Source organism: Atractosteus spatula, chromosome 2 (assembly GCF_055471065.1).
Source record: "Atractosteus spatula isolate fAtrSpa1 chromosome 2, fAtrSpa1.hap1, whole genome shotgun sequence".
Classification (NCBI taxonomy): Eukaryota; Metazoa; Chordata; class Actinopteri; order Semionotiformes; family Lepisosteidae; genus Atractosteus; species Atractosteus spatula.
The window spans coordinates 76,078,577-76,103,950 of NC_142707.1; the positions used below are offsets into that span (position 1 = coordinate 76,078,577).

Sequence of the window (25,374 nt, forward strand, 5' to 3'; positions counted from 1 at the left end):
GCTTTGGATATTCCTCTGCTCATAGAGATACCTGGTTGACAACTGAGACTGGCTGGTACCCATGATGAAAACACAGGTGAGAGCCTTTTTTGGGTCTGGTTGGTTAGTATAGGAGGTTCATCCCACAGTGGTCAATTGGAATCTGCAAAGGACTTTACTAACCTGAAGGAAGTCACCTGTAAGGACCCAGAGGGTATTGGATTTTGAGTTGTGTTTCTTCTTACAGACTGTTGCATCTGACCAGACCTGTGACTGGGAATGGGAGCTCTGGAATAGGGTGCAAATACTCAGTGCATTGTTATTCCCTGCCATCTGGCTACAGCTAGTTTCTCAATGAGCCTCAAGCAATTAACTCTGTCCCCATCCCAGACATCAGAGGGATACCCCCCCGTTAAAATGAGTCATGAGCCATTGTTAAGAGGGTTTGAAAAAGACGCAGTCAGAGAACAATTTTGGAAAAAGGAAGGATTGCGAGAGGACCCAAGCGCGGACTTGGACACTATAGAGAATCTACAGAAAGTAGCTAAGGATGGTTCCAGCATCATCCTCAAGAGAAGTGACAGAAAAAAACAAAATGGACAAGGATCAAAAGTGTCAATATTTATTTTTCGTTGTTTGTTTGCTTTAACTTAGCCATGTAAAGCAGCAGGCCCTCTATAATGAGCCTTACACATACAGTATAACATCCCACACACATTCATTGTAATATACAGCTGTTTCACTCTGTGGAGCTCTATGCAGGTTTTACACAGGCAATGCTCTGTTCTGTATACAGTACATACCATGTGCTGTTTTTTAAACTGACTATACCTTTTAAGACTGGTTATATTTGGCCTTTCAAATGTACAATAATTGTATGAAAAAGACAAATTAACAGTCTAATTAGTAGTAATCATAAGTAAAATCATCTAACATGTACATTATGAGTTTTCTTTTTGTGGATAGTAGGAAAACTAGTCAAAGTATCCTATAAATGAAATTAAATACAGTGATCTGTTTTTTTTTTCTTTTAATCAACATAATTGCTTTGGTAAAGATGAATGGATTTTGCTTAAACAGAAAATCATCCAATACGGTATCCCACACGTATTTTTAATGCACGTTACCAGGTTGTGAACTACATGCTGCAGGAATTTGAAATGCATACCACATTTTAAAATTTTTAAAACTTGCTCTCAAAATCAATCTGTAGGCCATCGTGAACATAACAAAAAGTAATACAGGTAAATATCTTCAATAATCTCACTTTAAAAGTTGTATGCCCAATTAGTAGTATCCCCTTAAATAGTATAATCATTTTAAAGAAGCACAAAACAACAAAGAATCGTCTTGGTAAGTCTTTGATGGCACAAAACACAGACGTTAAGCTCGTTGAACAATTTTATCAGAATAATACGACTAAACCTGTGCAAGAAATACTCTGAGCGTGTGCACTATCATAAACATAAAGTCTTGCCCAAGACATCCACAGGAAGACTTGCCACCATCTTTAACAGACTTTAATTTTTCTGTTCTTAATACTTAATTGTTTCTTCATTGTTCTTAATACCTTCTGTTTTTCATTGGTCAACACCCCTTTATTCATACGGAAGGACTGTCAAAAATACTATATAACACTGACACTACAACCTAGCACCCTTTCTCATCCAAGTATCTAGAAGTCTTCTTTATATCTTAATCCAAAAATTCAACTATCAATTAGGCAGAGATAATTCCCACTCAAACTTTCCACTTTCAAGAACAATTTACTTTTTTCCAGTGTTCAAGGCAGTCATTAGAGAGCCAGCGTTCAATAACTGGCAGCTAAGCATCAATGCCAGATAGCGAGATACAGGAGGTCATAATTTGTGTTAAGCCACACAAGACAAAAAAAACGACTGAAAAGCAGCGCTCTTGCTCAATGCTTAGCGAGAATAAAGCATGGCATTTCTTTAAGCCAATCTCTTTGTTTATTACAAACTCCCACTTAACACAATGGTTTAATTTATGATTTAAATATCATAAAACTTGCCATGAGAAAATATTTTTAAATTGGTCTTCAAGTAATTATCCATCTATTTTGTAGTGCACTTTTCTGTTCAGAAGTTTTCTAGATTAAATGGTCACTGTCAAAATAAGGGATGTTTGTCACTTCCTTATCTCTTGAGATAAAGTCAATGGTGTGTATTTCTGTGCATCATTTAGGTATTTGACTCACACTGAACATGAACACAGTCCTGCAGGATTCCATGTTGGGAGAATATTGAATATAAGAGGGTGAGGCTGCCACAAGCCATGGAATAAAGAATATCCCCTATTGGGATGCTGAAAGCAGTCTGTCAGTATGTGAAGCCCACAGTTCTGTTACTCCTAATAAATTAAGTTTTGTAAAAACATCTTCATACTACCATGTCAAACCAAACCTTTATTTTCCAAACAAAAAACCAAAGTCTTTGGTAATTTGAAGAACGAAAAAGGATATCCACTCTTGATGGCATGTACTGTATATGATAAAAATTAGGATGCAGAACAATAATTTTGAATTGATCAAGGAGAAGTAGCAGAAAATAGCCAATTCATAAACCTGTTGTTGAGTCTGGAACAAAAGGAGTGACCATTTAAAATTCAATTCAAATTTAAAAACCATGGAAGGTAAATGTAAAATAAAAACTTTCAAAAAACAAAAAGATATCATATTAATGTATTTACTGGTCACTATGCATAGGATAATACTGTAAAAACGTATTGTTTTGTAAGTGATAGTTTTCACAAAACTTGGTGTAGTTCTAACACTAATTAAGTATCTTCAAATAACTTTTTCAACAGATATGTAACCTAACGTCTTAAGTCTATCATGAAAGAACGTTCGTAAAAGGTTTAGTTGTTTGAAAATGTATTTGTATGTTTAATACTGCAGTGCTCTATGATTAACATTTTTGATTGCATGTTTTTACTTTAAGTGACACAGCAGAAAGACGAAAACATACTGTCACATACAGTACGTGTTAGATTTTCAATGTGGTATTTGTATTGCCTTTTATTATCAGAATTTGAAAATAATTTGTTTTTTTCAAAATTGGCATAATTTCAAAGATGAAGATACCTCCCCTATCTGAAAGATAATATGGCTTAAATCTTAAAGGGATTCCTGCTTCATGAAACAGATACCTGAATGTATTATTTTTTTACCACAAATGCTCTAGTGGCATTGATACCCTTAAGAAATTCTGACTGTGGGTAGGTAATACCAAGTTGAGAAATGACTGGGTTCACTGGGTTCCAATGTGATGGAATCAGAAGCTCCATTTTCTATTCACAAGGCAGCTTTCTTTAAGTACTTGTCAACCTTCTTCTTTTTGAAATGATTTTTTTTAAATCCTGAGTTGCACTTGTCATTTGGATCAGTTGAACACTGACGTGACCAAATTTCCTATGTGCGTTCTTCCTTCGACCAACAGTTTGTCACAAAATATTTCACAACAAATACATACAGAATACGCATCTCAGTCTGTACAGATATTCCTGCTACAGTGACTCAGTACTTTAAAGTGTGGAATTGAAGTGTATTTACAAGTTTGAATTGGCACTTAACAATATTTTTTTATTTCTTCATTCATCTCCGGCTCAAGTGTCTCCTGCTCCAGATTAAACTCCGTCTTCTGTCAACGTTTATTAGAGCAGCCGCTATTAAGAGTGAAAAACCTGGTTTTCTGTTCTGAAACTTCTTCCATCCTTGCCTTTTTTGGGAGCATCCCATGTACTATCCCCGGTGTCTGGGGAAACACTGGATATTTTCTGGAACTAAAGGGACTGGAAATCCCTTAGTCCAGTGAGAGCAGTGGCTGCATGTTGTCTTCCTCGCTTTTCTCTTTATCAGGTCGTTTCAGCACTCCAGGCTCCACAACGGACTGGGATCTGGAAGAATACATAAATGATTGTCAACATTTATAAGGCAGTTTTTTTTATGTGCTCAAACATCAATGTTTTTTATCAAAGACAGAAAGGGGATTAAATGATCTTTTGAAGTTTGAGACATCTTAGCTCCTCATACTGTATTCAAAATCTCATACATATTAAGAATCCTTCAGTTCAAGAAAACTCTTATGCAAAACAGTTCTTACAGTTAAAAATGTAAAAGGACAGTTTACTATTTGCCTTTAGTTTACTACTAACATCTCTTACCTTGTAGTATTTTGAGGACCAAATCAATTTTTGTTTCATATACAAAGGTCAGTTACAGGATCCATACTTGAACTGTGCAATTGAACATTTTTTGTTTTTGCTGCCAATAAAATTCTGTATATATCCCAATTCATATCATCTAATTAATTTTTCATTAACATAAACTGTAGTTGAAATGATATGACAGTTTATATATTAACTCTTATCCTCACAAGGGAGTTCTTTTTAGACCCAACCACTGTACTAAGTGATGAATGATGAATATTAGCATTTATTGCCTTGGTCTCGGAGTAAGTGTAAAAAGTAAATTGGACCCAAATGTTAGAAACTAGGCAGTGGATTACATTAAAGAAAAAAAAATCTCAGATGATTTTGTTATGAATCATTATGTGTGTGGATACTTCTGGCTAAGATTAAGATCAAAACCGCACAAGTAAACTTTGTGGCAAGGCTATGTAAATAACACCTTCACAGACCATTATGCATATAGATGTGGGGTTTAGAGTGACCCCAGAAGTGAGGTCAACAACCAATTCTGATCAATGTATACTAGCGTAGGCCTTTGGCGCCCTTAGTGAATAAGAGTGAAGTAAAAATCGCATGGTAAATGCATTAAAAAATGCGCATTGCTGCCTCACAGCGCTGGGGCTCTGGGTTCAATTCCAGACCTGGGGCGCTCTCTGCATAGAGTTTCTGTGGGTGTCCTCCCACAGTCCCAAAACATACTGGTAAGTTAACTGGCTCCTGAGAAAATGGCTCCTAGGTGTGAGTGTGTTTGTGTTTGTCTGTATGTCTGCCCTGCAATAGCTGGCGTCCTGTTCAGAATGCAACCGGTCTTGCTCCTGTTGCCTGCTGGGACAGGTTCCAGCTCCCCCTAAACTGGATGAAGCGGTGGGAAAATGGATGGATGGGTTATTCACACCAGCTTCACTTCCAGCATTGTTTGGATATGCAGCCCAGATAATCAGAGGCAGCACTTTAAGAACAGATGCTTCAGTTAAAAAATAGCTTTTGCCAGGCCTTTCATTTTATTTTTATGTCGAAAGGTATTCCAATATTCTAATGCCCACCTCTCACTAAGAAGGCACGTTGATGGTCTTCTGATAAATTGAATAAAAATATTCTGAGTAATTACTCTTAAGAAGCATAACATTTTTTCTAGATTAAACATTTGCTGGTCTTCATACTGTTTTCAGTGACAAATGTATCAAGTAGTATTTTTAAGTTTGTATATGTTGTCGCATTTTAAATATATATGACATATAAGAAAATGTGAAAAAATACAAAGATACCAAATAAAACAGCACCACAAACAACATAAAAAGGGACAAAAGTTCTAACATTTCAGTTTCATTGATGCTTAGTTTGTTTTTGTGGGGCAATTCTTGTTTGTTTTAAACTTTCTAAAAAAGAACAGATAGAATAAACAACATATAACCATCCTCACTCTCATCAATCCAACAACAGCAGTGAATTTCCCACCAAAAAACCTATAAAACATCATCAGCAATAGACGTACCTGGCAATAAGGATTTGATCAAGCCCAGCTTTGAAAATAACAAGTTCATAAAATCTTTTAAGCCAGAAGCAAATATTTTTTTTTATTTCTAATTACAGAACCTGTGAACACTAAAGTAAAAGACAACGGCCTGGAACCAAAAATAATCACTAGCTTCTCTTTGTAGTTTTTTTTTTTCCTCTGAAGTGGTGAGGTCATTGTCTTCTAAAGTTAGGCATGTAATAGTGAGAATTATACCATTAGTTAATTTTCTGTGACATCTTTCCATTTTTCCGCTTTCCAGTTATACATTTCAGTTCCATAAAAGATTAAGATTATCCAGAATTAATTAAGCAAATTACAATATTTATGTTGTCAAGATGGTGAATACATGTCCATTAACAAAACAATACAATACATTAATAAAAAAAATCCTCCTGCCTTATTCATGCCTTTCAGCATGAAACTGGAATAGTATGATGTTATACAACACATCTATGGAAATGTAGTTACAAGTGTCAACAGCAAAATGTAACTTGTGATGCTCACCAATTGTTAAACTTCATGACATATCTGTTCACACCTGACAATACAGTCTCAAGCTGGAGAGTCAGACAAAGAGCTTGTGGGCTAAATCTTGCCCACCAAGCTCATGTGTTCAGCCTTGGTGGTAAGTGAGGTCAGAATGCTTTAAAAGCCTAAAATCAGGCATTTTTTGTAGCTTTCACTGCTCATTAAATACCAATTAGTGTTCAGTCAAATCAATCATCACAAAAGTGACTATAAAGTTTAGAAAATCAAAGCAACCTTTAAAAAATCTAAACAATAATCTTTTATTAAGCCAGATAAGTCAGTTGAGAACATGCTCTTAGTGGCCTAGCCAAGATGTGTATACAGTACCAGGCAGAAAATCATACTGATCATACTACAACATACTACATTCATACAAACTCACTCCGATATGAAGATGGATATTGTACTGTATGTGCAGATTGCTCCAGACACTCTCAGCAACAAACTGGAAGGAAGTGCACCCAAAATTCAGTAGTTGCAACTGTAAAGCTCAGCTTGATTAAAATGCTAGATTTTATATTCTAGAATGGTGCAAAGATCTGCAATGTTTTATTTAAGACAGGAAGGTGTTTTTCCAATTAATGATCTATAAATTCATTTAAACCAGTGGAAACATGTATCCAGTATGCAGTGAGAGCCATCTAATCAACGAATATTGATCTTATGGTAGATGTAAGATATCAGATTTCTCAAAAGTAGTATTAGTATTTATTATTTATAAATAAGTATTTAGTATTTATACTGTAAATGTCACTATATTCCAAAAATGGGAGTAAGGATATCTAAAGTAGTGTATTCCTGGATGAACATGTATGTTAAGAATTATTGTGATAAAGAAAAACAAGTCTCGATTTTGAGTTGTGAGGGTTAAAGCGTTATCCACACAGAAGCCTAGATATTTATGAGTCTTGACATGTATAAAACTTCTTTTCAGTTAAATTAAAAGTTACATCTTGGTTATTAAGGTAGCAGCTGAAATTAATTTAATCAAATGGCTTACATTTAATTTTAGCAGAGTTTAGCAGTCAACGTTCAGAGAAGTCTGCTGAATGTTTTTGAAACTATGCTGCAAATTGGACATTACAGATGATAGATTATTAAATGATGTCATTGGCATTGGGTTTGACATGCAGGCTAATGACTAATGGCTGAGTAATATTATTAATATTGATGGAGAAAAAGCAGGGCAAAAGATTGAACTCTGACTCTGCCAGTAACAGGGAGACATCTGAAACAAATCCGTCAGATTTTACTGTCTATATAAGGTTTTTTAATTCTGAAAACCATGCAATGGAGTTCATATCATATTGCTACAAAGTTCTTTCAGAGAAATTGATGATCCACAGTATCAAAAGCCTTAGACAAATCATTAGAATATTGCTAACACTTTCAGAAGTGTTGTAACACATCCATGGCCAGCACAAAAGTCAACCTGCAAACCTGCTATATATTTTTTTCTAAAAATTGCTGCTTGTTATTAACCTTTTCCATGATCTTAGAAAGGGATAAAAAATGTATATTCTGTAGGTGTATACAGTAGCTATTAGGTTCTGATTTATAACCCTATTGGTAAAACAATTATAACTAGGATTGCGGGCTTCCCTCTTCCCGTTTAAAAGTATGTTACATGTTCTCGATATGTTCATGTGGGTTTTATCCAATTCCTCTGCTTTCCTTCCACCTTCTAAAGATTATGTTGGCGAGGTCATCTAAAGTCTCTAAATTGTCTGCACGTGTGTGCCCTGCGATAGAATGATAGACTGTCATTCTGTCCAGGGTTTAGTCCAATCCTACTGGGTCAGGCTTCTGTCTCAGTGACCCTCAGTAGGACGAGAAAGCTGTGGTTGTTGGATGGATAGTTAAAAAGAAAGCTTTACTTGCCTAAGCTTGACTCGAGTGTTTTAAAAGGAATGAAAAAGCTGGCATATCAGCCCAATTGATCTAGAATGGTGTGACAGTTGTGCACACCAGAAGGCTTTTTGCTGTCATATTTGTGCTAGTGAGCTGAATACTAAAGTCAAACAATGACACGCTATAGTGCAGCAGCTGAAAATACACTGCATGCAAGAGACTTGTTTAAAATAAAAAACGTTTATTTTCTATGTGCAGTACGTGTTATACACGGAACATTATTTTACATGTTCCATGTAAATAAAATATGTTTATTTGTATTGAATTCATGCACAAAAATATAGGAACAGAGAGTATAATCTAATCCCTGTAATTAAGTTTCTTAAAACAAAAACGTAAAGAAGTCTTAAAATATGGATACAACAGCTTGTTTGTTAAAGACATCTAAGACAAGAAAGATTTGACAATACAAAAATGTCTGAATGAATTATGTTTTGCCAAAAATAGTCATTAATATAATTTACCAAATATTTACCCATATGAGTTCTGATAAAGTACCCGGATACCTTACCAGTATTTTATTGTGCTGGATTGATTAAAGTGCACAATATAAAATCCAACAATAAGAGTGTTTAAATGTGGCAATATAACTAGATTTGACTATTTTAATATGTTTAATGTGATATATTCTTGCATGCATTTAACAACTTTGTTGCTTAGAACAATCCTTCCCAACTCTGCTGTTTTTTTTGTTCCAGCTGAGTTTTCAGTTCCAATTCCACTGATAAATACTTCATTCACTTAATTAGGCCCTTTTGTTATGCCAAGTTATCTGTAGCAGGTTCAATTAAAGGATTTTATAATAAAGGTTTTGGGATCCTACCAATCACCTGCTTACAATAATATAAATACAGAACTTCAAACTTTCCTTCATAACAGTCTTTTCTCAAGAACCTCTCCACCAATCCCACTACCGCCACCAATGCAGAACCCCTTTGACTAATTTGATGGGAGGAAGTTGACTCCCTCATCAGCATGGGCAGGCTGTCATCTCTCAAGGCAAGTGTGTTAAAACATGTTTAAAAAGTTTTTGTTTTATTTAACACAAACGCTATGCAGTGATTGTTGTGGGTATTGTCCGTATCTTCTAAAGAGAGTTCTTCTAAAGTTGTGCTTGATCTTCATCTGATTTGCCACACAAGTATAGCAAGAAAACAGATGGAAAAAGTTTAACATCTGTCAGGATTTTACAAAAAAAAATTAAAATATATATTTTAAAACGCAGTGATTGTAATATCTACACAGATTAAATTAAACTGTTCTTTTGTTAAATAACACACATCAACATGTAACAAAAGTCATGATATAGTACTGACCTCTTCATGGCTTTTGGAGACAGGTCTTTTTCTAAGTCTTTCACAGACAGGCTGTAGGACTCTGGACTGTACTCGGTCTCTTCATCATACTCATGGTCTAGCAGTGTCCTTGCCCAGGTGCCCATGTCATATGGAGGAAGCATCCCTCCGAATTCTGAGGGCAGGATTTCTGGGTGAATAAGCTGGTGCAAGCTGTTTAAATTGTTGCCATGCATAAATATCTGTAATAAAATATATAAAATAATATAGTTGGTTATACGTATTCTGAAATTAAAGGAATCCTGTGGTTGGTCATATCGAGTATTTTATTGTTAATTTCCAAAGTAATACAGTTTGACACACTAATCTTACTATCAGACTGACAGACAACAATTCTCATCAACTATAGTTAATATCAATTTTCTGTAGATCTTTCTAACATCCCCTTATTTGACAAATTTAGAACAGAAGGATTTTTGTCTCCTAATAGCAGTGAACAATGTATTTTTAAAGGTGTCTCTTCTACATTTGTTAGTATTAAAGAGGTAAGCCTGCCTAATTTATTAAAACATTTTTCTCTTTTATTATGCTAAGAATCCAATTAATTTGTTTCTCAGAGCTGAAATCACACATTTTAATCCATTACCATTGCACTTCGAACACATATTAAAGGCTAAAAATCATTTTTTTAAAGAAAGAACATCCTTCTAAAACAACACATTAAATACATTGCATTATTTAAAAAAATGTTACTAATCAGAGGTTAACAAGCTATAAATGTAGGAACATTTTGTGCACTTTTTGGATCTGTTCTTTGTATTTACCTTGCAAGGTATGTTAAAGACATATACGGTACCTGGACCAACAAAGCTTATTTGTGAACTGCAGTGAGAAAGCACTATTTGTTCCAGCTCACACATTCAAGTATGCCCTCAGTCCATCTGTTTGCAACAACATGTGCTGTTTTATCAGACACTTGTGTTTAATTTGCTTTTAATTATGCTTTATTAACAGCTTTATTTATGATGAATTGGTAATATTGTCACACATTATTAAGACGTGTAAATGTCTTTTTAAATTATTTATTTATAGGAATATATATATTTCAAGTTTTAGTGATAGGGGAATTAAGGATAACTGTAGTCCCATTTAATTAGCACTGTTTTTCATAGCTTATTGTAAAAGTTAAAAACAAAGTCATTCTGTATTACCACCAAGGTCATATTAGTTATGACTGCAAAAAATCCCAACTATAACGGTTTCTTGAAAATGAGAAGATTTCAAGAAATACGAAAAGACAATTTGCCTCATACACCTACTTTTGCACACCAGTGTTTCTTCACTGAAAAATGGTACCTTTTGGTGAACGAGTTTCTGGACATAAAACAAAATCTACTCAATCTATAATCCTTGGCAAGAAGGATAAAAGATACTTTTTCTTCTTACCCGTTTTCTTGTCTTGTCTTTCAGAAAGGGACGTATAACGGTATATAAAGCATGGATATACCAGGGTTGATTGACGAAGTGAATCCCTCCAAATCGAGCTGGAAAGCTATCCTGTGGTGAATAGAGAAATAAAATAAGGTTTAGCGTCTCAAATAAAAGAACCTTTGTGAGTCAGAATAGTAAGCTCTACCTGATGGTTTGCGCAGTCTGTTTTTCATACTATTCATTCACTCTTTTCATGTTAATGTGAATGGAAAGCTTCACAAGTTTTTTTGTGTTTTTAAAGAATGTTTCTAAGTTGTACTGTATGTATTACCCACCAATAGTAATAACTTGGATTAAGAAAAGAAGAGTTGGCTAAGACTCTGGTAGTATATCAGCGGGGTACCACAGCAATTGATATTAGGACCACCCCTCTTCTTAAATAATGTCAATGATTCAGATCCTGGCATACTGTACAGTACTTAGTATACTGTACTTGACAAGGTTAGGTTCAAAACAGAAGTAGGTAGAATCACAAACAGTTTCAGCAGTGGAAGAGATTAAAGAGACTTAAATTGTGTCAGGCATACAGCAGCAAATGAAATACAACCTGCGTTATATACAGGTAGCAAGAATATGCAATTTACAGTGGCAATAAAAATATTCACCCCCTTTGGCATTTTTTCACATTTTCATACATCATGGAACCAAAATGGATTTATATGAGACTTCTTATCACTGATTAACACAAAATACTCTGTAATGTCATATAAAAAAAAATTCTAAAGCTTTTTCTTAATAAATCACAAATAAAAAACAGACAATAACTGATCACATAAGTATTCACCCCCCTTGTTTTAATACTTGGTAGAAACATCTTTAGCGACGGTTCCAGCTGTGAGTCTATTGGGTAAGTCTTCCAGCTTTGCACATCTGGACACTGCACTTTTCACCCATTTTTGGAAATCTTTTCTGTGGTGTCCACAAAGCTAAAGAAATAATGTTCTTATTTATATTTGGTGACATGTTATTTGGGATAGGCAAGACATTTTCCATATACAGTATTTTGGATACATTTAGGGAATGATTTAGTGCTGTGTAGAACCTTTAATAAGAAATAAGGTCCTGCGTTTCCTCTTTGGTATTCAAGCCTCATTTGAAGAGTGGAGATCTTTTCCAAGGTTCTGTAAAAGACTGGGCCCAGGTACTCATGAGCAGTACATATACAGTCCTTGTGACTAATAAGAAATGATGCGTTAGTCAATGGTAAGAATAATTGTCTTTTTAGTTTGCCACTTTGTTTTTTTTATTCTCCCAACAAGTTTTATGTACAGTTCTTACTATATACAGTACTTGGATTGGTAAGATGGTATCACGACTTGATCTTATTTTTAACATTTTTTATCTTCTTCAATCCTGTTGTTTACGCCCATCCCTCTCTAGCTTATAACAATAACAAACAGGTAGTACTAACACTAAAAAAATGAATTATGTGAAAACGATCTATTAGAATGTTGACTCATCACTTTTGTCATCAAGACAATGTGGGGAAGCAATAAAATTCAAAGAAAATGTGTGGAAATAAAGTTATAAGCATAGAAATGAAAACAAAGTGGAAATAAAGTTATAAACACAGAAATTAAAACAAAGTACAACTAAAATTATAGTTTTCTAGCTAGATAATACTGTATATGGAATAGTGTGTTCAGCTTTGATTAATAAGTATACTGCTGTTCTAGAGATAAAAAAAATAAATGCATCCAGACTCATTCGTGGTCTAAAAAGAATTAAGTGAAATGATTTATTTAATTTCGAACACAGGGGAATATTTAGGGGCTCTGTTCAGGTATTGAAGTTATATCATCTGCATGTTTTGGTACTTTGTGATGCTACATGATAAAGCACCACCTAAAAAGTATTGGAAGTATTTTCTTCTACATAAGCAGATGTAATTTCTGTAGACATAATAATAAATTCTGCTGGTGCCTTCCTTATTTACATCGTCAATACAGACAAATGATCATCTTTAATAAAAGACAAGTGAGCAAGTGAGCCTGTTCTAGAGGTGTGTCCATTCAAGCCCAGAGTAAGGGCATCACCATCTCAGTGCTTCACAGGTGGGTTGGAGCCTCTGTTGCGCCTTATTGTCTCCACATGTTTACCGTTCTATCACTTTGATAGAGGTTAATTTTGGTATACTCAGTCCATAAAACCTTTCTTGTTTGAATTTTCTGTTCTTGGTATTTGGTACTGGTACAATTGTGTAGTCTTGGTCTTCTGCAAACTGTGGATTGTGATAACTTCACCCCTTCAGTTTCAGAATTGTCTGCTTTTCTTTAACTGAAACTTTGTCTGTTCTCATTTTGAATTTAGACTTCAGGCTCCAAACAGTAAATGTAAAAGCAAGACAGTTTGCTCAGTTTGATCCAGGAGGGTAGAACTGTATTAAAAATACAATACCAAAAAGTTGTATTGAAAATCCCTTCACTGTCCCAATGACACAATGAATAATTTCATGTCAGTTTATGGTTTATGGGAGTTCTTAACTACAGTTTTGCCATTTTAGGTTTTGCTTAAAAAATAAAGTTATCAAACCCAAATATATTATGCTACAGTAAGTATCTTTTTATCAGCCCAGTAACTTGTAAAACCTCCAATTCACATCACAAAATTGATTAAATTTCCAGGTATGTGAAGCGTGCTATTCTGTGATTCAGAACGAGGCGACAAAACCTTCGGTCAGGCGAAGTGGCCCTTTGACATTGTAAACAAGCCAGCTTGTGAATAAATCTCTTTCAATCCAATAGAAATATTGCTTTCTACCTAGAGATGGTTTTGCAGACAAGTACTATTTATCTGTTAACTCTGCATGCAGATCAGGTTAGAACATTTCTGCTGCAGTTATTCACTTGTACATCACATTACTCATTACAGTGACTAGCGAGCAGGAACGGCCGCATCACGTCACAGTTTGTGAGAATTCACTCTGGGGTGGCCTGGGGTTTGCAACAATATAGTAACCATACAGTCCTTTCATAAAACTCACGATTTTGTGCTTAATTAGAAATTTGTCAATTTTTCCCGTACTGTCAATGATTTTATTTTGTGACCGAGATTTAATAACTAGACCGAGAAATTGGGGCTGCAGTTCCCCTTTAACTTGAGAAATAAAACAACCTTCAAAATCAGAGTTAGCTGAACAGCTAAAATCATCAGACGGTGATGCCTGGATATATTAAGAGCACTGTGGTGAAACAGTGCCATATTTGCAGCTAGAATCATAACCCTAGCGACCATAATGTGACTTACAGTATGTCAAGAATGCTGTTATCCTGGCTTTCTGAGCCAGCTGTCTGATTAGCTGTTGTTTAGTCCTTGTTAAACTATGCAAATTACATTGAAAAGTATGTAAATGCAGGCTATACAGTAGGGTGTAAACATGTAGACATTAAAATGAGAAGTTAGGATTTAATCTTGTGCTTGTGCAGGTAAAAACTCTCCAAATACATCTTCAGAGAGATGTCATTCATCTTAAAAAGGTGAATGGCAGCACTTATCGTTTACATGTTACAAGGATGTTAAAATTACATTTTACTATTTAAAATACTTCCTACTGGCCTGTTATAAGGGACAGGCATATCATATATGGAGGCAACCCTTCACCTCTGTAGTTTTTTTTTGTCTGAACTGTATAAAGATATTAGTACTCTGTATTATAGATAGAACAAACTGCAGATGATGCCCCTGCACTTGAATTCTGTCTCTGGTTATCCTATTACAAGAGACAGCAGCTCTAATATTCCGACCTCTTGTCACATCCAGAACTGGAGCTGGACACCTCCTGTTCCCGATAGTAGTCTGTTCTTCATTGCTAGTTGTGCTTTGCTTTGCCACCGGAGGTCCTACCACCTTTTCCATTATCCGTGTCGTCAGGGCCGGCCTGAGCATTTTGGGGGCCTTAGGCAAGATCTTGGAAAGAGGCCCCTCCAGAGCACAATTTGCACAGACACTACTGTTATCAGCTCCCATCCCAAATGTTAAATAAATTAATTGTATCACTAGAAAACGTTTATTAACCAGCTTTGAAGAACACATAACAACTAACTTAAAAACAAAAGCAAGAAGCACACATTTCATGGAGATATAACTTTATGGAGACTTTATAACTAGCCAACTTTAATGGCCTAGATCAGCACAGCAGCAACAGAAGGAGCCACTCGAATGTGTGAATTTGTGAATGTGCCAGTTAAAAACAGATATGTTGTGTTGCACAGTGAGGGGGGCCCCTGTTGGCCTCAGGGCCCTAGGCAGTTGTCTAGTTCCCTATGACAGGGCTGGCCCTGTGTTGTGCTCATTCTGGTAACTCTGACAGCACTGACCCTGCCCGCTGCAGAGAACCACGTGGCTTCTCTTGCAGCTAAATGTACCGTACATTGGCCAGAAGCATCTCTTTCATGTTGAGTAACAGTTCTTCTGCTGTAAGGACTCTCTGAAATCTTTTTGTTTCATTTTTATGCACTTTGATGACTTTACCAGGTTTCCTTACTTAGTTTTAATCTTTGGGTTGCTCTGCTGGCAAGTCCTCTGTTTACACCACCCCAGACTGTAAAATCTGTCAGTACTTACTTCAAGGATCATAGTGTTCCTTACTAGCACATTGTGCCTCTCTCCAAACTGTGTGCATTTAATAATTTGCATAGCTATTAAGCTATTGCACAGACCCCAGCCTTGCATCATCCATCGCTATACATCTAATATACCTGGATATAAAAAACCTGACCTGTTAGTATGGAAAAATAGTCTTATTTGTGACATTTATTAAATAAAAAGTTTTAAATTACTTTGCCTTAAGCATGCACTGTTAATTCCGTGTATATTAAGAACTGTGAAATACGTGATAAAACATTAAAATTAAAGGTCACCCCTGGTTTCAAAGCTACAATTAAATTTGCTGAATACGACCAGGTAGTTGTCATAGAAAAACCTACTGTAGTACAATGTGAGCCCACTCCTGTGATGTTAAGACCATTCTGTTTCTTGGAAGCAGAGATAAAACGAATGTTGATTAAATTCAGTTTCAGAATTTAAAAGAATATGTAATCCTGATATCTCCAACATAGCATGCTTAGTTTGCTAAATAGTTTACGTGGACAAAAAACATTTACATTTTCTTAGATAACCAATATTACATGCACCATAGCACATGAAATACATGAAAATCAATTACTTCACTCCATTTGGGAAAACTGTTAAATCAGTATAAAGGTGGTGAAAAACCAAGCAGTTGGTGGCTCCTTCATTAAAAAAAACATAAGGATCCATTTTGTGTCTTTCACATCTTGGCAACTTCAAGAGATACATATTCTCTTTTCTACGAGAACTTTGTCGGTTTAAAAAGTAAAGAAAAAGAAATGAAGTAAACAAACTTGCCTACCGTATCTAACATTGAAAGTAACAATTTTACACACCATGACATGTATTTAATTAAAACTTTAATAGAATGGGATTCAGCATTAAAGCAGTTACACTATATGCATGTATAAATGTGTTTACTCAGTACAACACCTAACACAAGAGGACAAAAAGAGAAGGTTTTCAGCTTCGTCTGTCTCTTCTCTGAAGTGGTAATGTGCTTGCCTGCGGTGCCAATTTCTGAGAGTCAACTACTGAATCCTGGAGTTGTGTATTTTCTATGTGATTTTAAAATGTCTAAATCCTAGATTCAATGCAATATAGACAACTGCTCTTTCACTGGTTTTCACCTGAAATCCAGTATTTTTATTTTAAGTAATAAAGTACTGAGATTACACACTAATATTTCTACATTTTTTGTCATTCAGAGATTTTACATTTTTGCAACATCTCAGAAGACAGTTTTGATTTAAAATAACGGGGCCATCTCTAGCTTGGGCTTTTTCTCTACCCTGTGAAGCTGATAGTCTTCAATTAAAATAAGAAGAATAAGAATAAGAATAATGCCAAAGAAGAAGCCGATCCAATTTCACAAAAAGCTCAGTCTAGTCGAAGGTTAACTTACTCAGGTCAGAATGGTCACAATTCAGTGCTGGGATGTGTTCCTCTGTTGTTACTTGCAGTACTTCTGTCAACTCAAATGGTTGTTTATGAAGAAAGGGCTTCATTTTGACATGCAAGTCAAACATTTGTCTAAATCTGTCCTAATCATGCATTTGAAAGGGCACTGCACTACAGGCTGTGAAGCACTGGATACTGGGTTATTGTTGAAGGCCTCCGGTAATGCACCATTTACATAGCAGGGGGGTCAGAGTTTTTTAAACTTACATGAGAACATACCCTCCCCTTCACAATTTGAAATGCTAGCAGAAGACATCAGACAAAGACAGAGAATACAGAGGAGGAAGACAGCCTGGGGACAGGACATCTCTTCAACCATAACAAGGCATTTTTATGAGAACACACTTGAGTGCCCCCAGAACAGCTTAGGCAGACAAGTTGTGACCACTTTAATGTAAAAACAGAGCACTGCAATGCATTTAGTACAAAAAATGCAATATAATTCAATTAATTATATTGAAATTTGATTATTATGCTCTAGTCACATACATCCTTGTTAACTTCAGTTATAAAGAACAATTACCGTTCACTGTTGCTTTCTTGCTATCAAGTATTCTAGTCACGTCACAGTGTTCTTAAAAGGAAATAATTTATTCATAATTTGGAAGGTTCACAGCTGGTGAATTAGTAGTCCAAGAGTAACATTGATCTGGCCCTGTGAAGTCAGACGTCATCATAAAATCTTCAGTGGTTAAAAAAAGACTTTGCCTTTGGTATTTAGAGAACCATATTTGAAGTTGTACTAAAAGATAAATTCAGAGATATCCCCCTTATTAACATCTCAGACTGCGCTTGTACACAATTTGATTTCTTACCTTTCATCTGAACACTCTAGAATTGAAATCAATGATTTACTTTATTTTTATGTTAGTTTTTATGTGGTAACAGAATTTTTAAGTAAAGGTTCTTAAACCCATTTCAGCAGTTTTCATCCTTTTAAAATATATGTCCATATCCTGTGGTTTTCTACAAGAGTATTAAAGATGAGTCACTGGGAGCTGTTACCCTCTGAATTAAAGGCTTTTTCCAGAAGTTTATAGTGCGGCACACTGTTGTGCCAAATTACATATAAAATGTGCTATGGAAACCCTTACACCTTTTTATAGTACCTGGAAAAAGCATTCACTCCTTCCAATGAATTCCTGTTTTTTTATTACAAATGATGTGTGCATATTTGCAAAGTGAATATATTTAATCAAAATTTAATATTCAAATGTACCACTTTTAAAAGTGAAAGAATATAAATATCAGTAAAAACTACAAAGAAAAAAAAATCAGTCTGTGAATTTCAAGCAAAGATTAAACCAAAGATTGTACTTTCAAGACTACTGAGAGATAAAGCTGCAGGAAGGCACAGATCAGGAGAGCTGTCTAACAAAATCAAAGACGCTGAAAATAGCTTTGATGGTGGTGAAGTCGATCTGTAAGAAGTGGAAAGTGCATGATACCACCCAGTCGCTGCCAAGATCAGGCTGCCCCTCCAAACTGAGAGACTGAGGCAGGCAAGCAGGAAAACTCTTACAGAGCTACAGAGTTCAATGGCTGTGATAGGATAAAATGTCCAAGTCACAAACATACCAGTTCCTCCACTCAGCTGAAGCAAGTCATTACTGAAGAAGCCTGTCTCAAATCCAGGGTAGAGTTTGTAACAAAGTATTTAAATGACATTGCAGACATTTGGCAAAATGTTTTGTGGCCAGACAAGAGAAACCTTGAGTGTCTTGGTCTAAATGTAAAGCATGTAGCACAGACCAGAACAGCAAATTACTTATTCAACATGGTTATGGCAACATTGTGTTATGGGGCTGCTTCTCATCCATGTGCCTGGGTGGCTTGTCAGGACTGTAGGGGAAATGGAACAAAATCCAACCTGCTTTTGTCTCATACATTCGTAAAAATGTGCAAAAATGTGACTTAACAAAAAGAAAGTGAATGTCATTGAATGGTCCAGCCCTAACTTAAATCCAATAGATAGCAAGACATGACAGATGTTGTATTTTTGCTTCCTTGCCCGAACACTGGGATATATCTTTAGTGGCAAGTGGCTCCACTCACACTATATACTTTGAAGTGTAGCCGAATTGTAGAGCTAATGACCTTGCATTTACTGTAGGAGTCCTAAAATCAGATTCTTCTCAACTTTGGATAATTCTAGCATCACAATAACAGAGTCAACCATTAGAATTCAAAGGTTTGCAGTTTGTACAGACTCCATCTTCAGTCAAAGAGCAAGATATAACCTCATAGCTATAAGAAAATTAATGTGACCAAAGACTGAATGCTTTCATGTTCTGTATATCAAGCTACTGTATGTGATCTATGGGATCTGTTATCATTGAAAAGATTTTAATCCCTGTAATCCACATTACCTCACATACAGGGTGTTACCTACTGTACTGTATGTTTTTATTGCCAGAGAAGCAAATGAACAGCATGAAAAACAAAAAATGAATAACAAGCAATAAAATAGAATAACTATTGCTTTTGCACTATTTATCACTTATAGTGACTATAACCAAACAGCCAAAACATAATCCTCTCAACATTTGTGCTTTGTAGACTGCAGGTAAACTGGTAGTAGGTGCAAAAAAATAAATATAAAAAGCCGTGGTACAGGAATGGCACACAGGCCAAACAATATTATTTTATTACAGATTTTCTATAACCTTGAGATGCAGTAGCAGAACTCCTTCCCACTTGTGAAGTGCATTTGGTGGACATTTAGCAAATTCACTTAACTTGCCATCATGTTATTCTTTTAACATGTTTTGAAGGGAATGCATTGCTTCTGAGATAGAACATTTTGTATATGAGGCTGATTGGATGGTTTTGCTTGTAAATCACCAAATAGATGGACTGATCTGGCTTTTATCTGTAAATGTGAACCGGAATACCCCTTGTACCTTGTATGCTCTAGCCATTATGAGGTGCACTTTGTCTGGCAGGTACACATTTAAGGCCAGACATGCCTCTAACACCCTGAGATTTTAAAAGTTGACTAAGCGCCATTAAAAAAGAGAGATGTTGTCACGAGAGCCGGGTCAGACTCCCATGAAATGCGTTATAAAAACCCTATGTGAGGCAGTATAATCAGGAAGGGTCTGGTGAATGACGTTAGGGAAGGCACAGCGAGGTTGGTCGGGATGACAGACAGGGGGCGGTGACTGAAGTGGGGGAGCGCAGGCGAACGAGCCCGGAGGAGGTCCAATACGGTTGCCAGGAGATCCATCCGAGATGAACAATTAAATACCAGGGAAGAGGGAACTGGAACCAGGAACATGGAGGATTAAAAGCATAACGGTGATAGGCGCTCCGAGCCCCAGACCCAGAGGTCAGGACGCTGTGCTGAAACCTGTGCCCTCGGGCCACTCCTGGACCTGGTGGTAGGTGGGCTTCGGGACGTCAGTCTTTCAAAGCTGAGCCCGAAACCACGGAGACACCGGACTTAAATAATTAGAGGGGAACAAGGGACAAGAATGCGTAATGAAAGTAAATAATACAAGAAAGGTGGGAGCACCCTCTAGAGGAGGGATGACGACAGACAGATGCCCCTCAGAGCCGACTAGTAGAATAGTAATGTACAGTGTGCTTTAAGGTGTGTCATGATCACTTCTAATTCATTTCTAATTCTAATTTCAATGTTGTTTTAACAAAACAGACTAGAAACGGAAAGCATCATAACAGGTTTCTATGATTTCTTTGGTTAAAGTATAAAGCCATTTGTAGAGGATGTAAGACATCACACCGTGATTAAGGGAAGGTTTGAAATTAGTTTTATTTAGTTTTTATTGTCATGAAATAAGCAAACCGAGGGGGTCATTTTTTGTGGCTCAGGGAAAAATATTGTAGCGCTCTCGGGTTCACATGGGTGTGCGCCCTCGCCACTGCTGCCTCCGGTCGGCCCCCCCACTGCAGGGGACTCGAACCTGGGCCTCCAGCGTCACTAAACAGGGACCAAGCCAGTTGAGCTAAAGGCTGCGGTCCCTGCTATTCGCAGGAAAGGGCGGTGACGTCACCGCACTGGTAAGCCGGCTCTCACAAGCAATGGAGGCTGTATGCATTACACTCTCCCCCGCTTAATTTGCCATCCGCGGCAAAGGGCTATCCCATCCCACTCTGACACCAATGTAGCGCTCTCAGGTTCACGTGGGTATGCGCCCTCGCCGCTGCCGCCTCAGGTCGGCCCCCCACCACTGGGGACTCAAACCTGGGCCTCCAGCGTCACTCAACAGGGACCAAGCCTCTTGAGCCAAAGGGAACTCTCCCCTCAGGCCAGTGGCTGCGGTCCCTGCTATTCAAAGGGAAGGGCTGTGACCTCTAATGTCAGCCGTATGCATTACAATATTTTAGCTGAAACACTTTTTTTAATTTGATCTCTTCTGCTAAGAAAGATCAATAATAATTTTATAATATCTATATATTATCAGTAGTTTACTGGAATTCAATTCAGATAGAAAAAAAACTTAGTAAAGACACAATCAGAATAACAAAAGGTGAGTATCAATAGCTAAAATGGCACCATTCTATCTACGCTCATCAGAGCTCACATGTCACAAAGAACTGCATATGAATACAATTTAATTTAAGCTTAATTAGGGTTTGGTAGAACTTCCCTTTTCAAAATCAAGGAACAATTGCAAATATTACCTACATTATCTCCTGAAAACCTATAATTATCTCCTGTTTTACCTTCACTCACTCCTGAGACAGTTTATAATTTAGATTAATGAACCAATTTGGGTCATATTTCATATGACCAGACATACGTCCATGTTAAGAAAACCATACATCTAGAAATATTGTGGGAAGACTATACAGTATGTAAATAAGCATTTCCTAATATCCAGCATTGATATTTGCATTCAAGTTCATGGATAAATTTGTGATCAAGAAATGGAAGTTATTAACTGACGTTTGGGAGGAACAATGACAAGATGATTTTATTCAGCTGCTTCTAACCTTAATGATTATTGAAATTACAATTAGCTCTACATGTCTAACACAGACTCCAACCCATCTCCACCTTGCAGCTGCTCTCTGGGTAACTCCTCTCGGTGGGCTGCCCCTTAACCAAGCTGATGAAGCCGAAACTATTCTACCTAAGATACACAAACATTTGCAAACCATTTGATTCTAGTGTTGCCCTCGTGAAATCACAAACTGTGCCTACTGCTGAAAAAACAAGTATTGTCTGTGACAGAACAGCTTTTGAGAACCTCGAATGTTGATGTTATCTTGCGCTGGGGAGAAGTGAAGGTGGGTCATGAGTATTCAACAAAGATGGTGAAGATGGAGGATGATCAGCCACCCACCTCCCCGTATTCTGTATTAGGGCACACCAAGAACTTACCACCTTCTTATCACTTACTGGAGTCGCACATTTGCAACCTTCTTTAATTTTCCTGGCTCACGACAGAACCATGTGCAAAGTTGAGTCAAGAATATTACAAGCCTGGGCTGTAATAGACTTGTGATCACCTTGGTCTATAATGCTTTATGACTTCACTTCAAACATCACTTTCAATATGAAGGATTGTCTTTGTTTTTTTAACTGCAAAGTCACTATTATCAAATGTTTACAGTTCATAGAAAAGTCACTAATCGCACAATATGACTTCAGTCTGATGCTGTGCTAAACAATGGACTGGGATGGATTATCTACCCATCTGTATTGTGAAAAATAACACGGCTCCCTCATCCTTTGTGCACTGTAGCAGGGATGGCCAGTTTATTTGAAAAATGTTCCCTAAAAATGAACAGTTTTGTTATGAAAGTACTGCATATGCAGTAACTTCTCTCTATCTCTGTGTTATTATCTACAGCCCTTCCTCCTAATCTGCAGTTCATTCATCCATGTTCACAGTGTCTGTCAAAGCATGAGAGGATTCCTGAAGCTTGTGCCACATTTCTAGTAGTAGCTTCTCAGACCGTCATCAAGGCTCAGTTCCAAATCCCACTGTATTACCTCATAGCATCTCATCCCAGAAATTATTCTCTTTGCATTCACTCACAGTCCATTGCATTCTTGTTTTTAAAATCCTTATACCCAAAATGTAAATCAGAAAAGACAAGGAAAAGAACTGAACTTCACCATAAGAATCACCTATCACCACCATCAGCTCATTGTCATATATATTCATGTATAATACTCTAGTCTCGTCACATCTTCCTGAAACACGCTGCTCTCAGCATCAAGGTACATGCTTTATGTTCTTTCTCATAATATTCCTTTCATAAAAGCTCTCCATGGACACTTCTAGAGATATCTGTTGAGAAAGGGATGCGAAATACATTTAGTATCATATGTTAAGCAGCCGATTTTTAAAAAATATGTCTGCTTAATGGACTGGTGGTTTTGTACTACACAATCTAGAGTTTTAACACAAACCTGAAAGACACAAAACCTAAGAGCCATACAGATGCCAAAGATGGAAAAACAAATGAGAACAGTACTGGATCAGTGTGACCATTCTCAGAGGAGGTGCTACCTAAATGCTTCAGGCTTCAGGCACTGTTTAGTGGCAACAGGTCCTTCAGTGCTACAGTATGTAAAGTAATGGATACCTGTACCTCTCCTAATTTCAGCTGAACTGCTGCCACCAGCAATTGTCAGTGATATCCAGTAAAGGATAGCAAAAGTCCTGTCTGGCATTCTATCTTACTGGAACCCCACCCCCCAAAAAATGACTGCAGTCCATAGTAATGATTCCCTCTTGCCAGCTGTTTACAGTTTAGAGTGTATCTACTTCACACATTAAATAAAGCGTTCTCTTTGTTTTCATGAAAACAGTTGGCAGCTCATGCCAGGTTAATTAGCACAAGGATTTTGTGTTGTAGACTATGTGCTCTATCAACCTGCTTATTTAGATTTCAAAGCAGTGTGCAATGATGTGGTTGACCCACACTGTTTACACCATGAAAGGAGAGGATCACAGTAGTATGATTGATTCAACCTACTTGATTTTTTTTTCTGTTAAATGCTGGGCACTTAAAAGGCCATGGGCTTTTTTTAACTGAGGTTTAATCAAAGTATAAATGAATCCCATTCTTATTATTAAATAATTAGATAATATTATTGTTACTGTATGTATGTTGACACCTGACAAAAGAAGGATAAAGGGTTTCATTCCAATGGTTTCAAAGTCTAAAAAATCACTTCATGCTGGAAGCTCTCTATTTATCTAAAAAGCATTTACTGTACAATATGTAAGAGGCAGTAGTGTTTTAAATAATAATTAATAATAATTGCTTACACTTATATAGCGCTTTTCTGGACACTCCACTCAAAGCGCTTTACAGGTAATGGGGATCCCCTCCACCACCACCAGTGTGCAGCCCCACCTGGATGATGATTTTAACACTTCTTTGATCTTTTCTTGATGGGTTGTTTTGTGCTATGGACTAATTCCCACCTACCCCTGGGCTCCAACTAAATTTCTTTTCCCTTGATCACTTCATTAAATCCCCCACATTTTAAATGAGCATGAAATTAATGTTTAACTACTCCATATACGTTTTCAAAAAAAGTTTCTTTTTCTCCGGCTTGAAAGGAAAGCAACGCACCTTTTATATCTCCAGCCAGAATTTAGATGACACTTAATGGTAACACATTATAATGTACCTATATTGTTGCTTCTTTTACAAAGGAAGAAATACATAATTTCCTGTAAATTCACATAAAGTCAATGTTTTCATGGGTTTTTCACTACTTCTATTACTCTTAATTTTATAATGATTGTCCACTATATTATAAAATGTTGTCCTTTAAGTTAACTTGTTTCCTAATCAATCAGTCTGTGGTTTTCTTTAAGCATTGATCTCAAGAGTTGTTCTACCTTTGAATTAGCCACCGTAGTAATTGTATGACTTGAGTCAAGTCATTTTCCTTGAGTTAAGTGCTGAAAATCCTGTGACTGAAGGAGCAATGTCATCAATGAACAGGCCTGAGCTAAAATACTAGGAATTATGGGTATGAAAAAGCTCGAATTTAAGACATACTTCTTTTCATTTGTGTTAATATCCCAGATATAACTACTGTAAAATATTGTGCTGCAGGTGTGAACTTTGAATTGTAAAAGTACAACTGTTTGTCTCTGGAATCTTAATAAAATAAACATTAATAAAACACACTGATGCTAACAAAAATCAGCAGTGATTGATCCTCTTCAACTTATGTTCACTACCGATAAGGTCTTATCAGCATGTCCTTTGTCTTTTTCTTGCATACGCAACCCAGGATTTTCTGATAATGTATTCCCTCTTCATCAGAATGCCTGTTGCTAGTCAAGAGCCTATCCTGGGAACACAGGCTAGGGGGCTACTTCTGAGGCAGGATGAAAGCCCATCCCAGGGCACAAACAACAGTGATAGTTTAGAGATACGCTGCGAATAAATGCAGCAGCATATCTTTGGAAG

General features: G+C 36.6%; 1 protein-coding gene across 1 annotated transcript in view; it reads right to left on the reverse strand.

The window, feature by feature from the left end:
* Positions 1-588: 588 nt before the first annotated feature.
* The window catches only part of clvs2 (clavesin 2), a 41,636-nt gene continuing 16,850 nt past the window's right edge, over positions 589-25,374 (reverse strand). The window contains exons 3-5 of the mRNA XM_088934824.1: positions 10,885-10,995; positions 9,460-9,680; positions 589-3,894 (exon numbers count right to left, since the gene is read on the reverse strand). Coding sequence (XP_088790950.1) covers positions 3,801-3,894; positions 9,460-9,680; positions 10,885-10,995 — 426 coding nt within the window. The 3' untranslated portion in view covers positions 589-3,800. The remainder of the gene's footprint in view (positions 3,895-9,459; positions 9,681-10,884; positions 10,996-25,374) is intronic.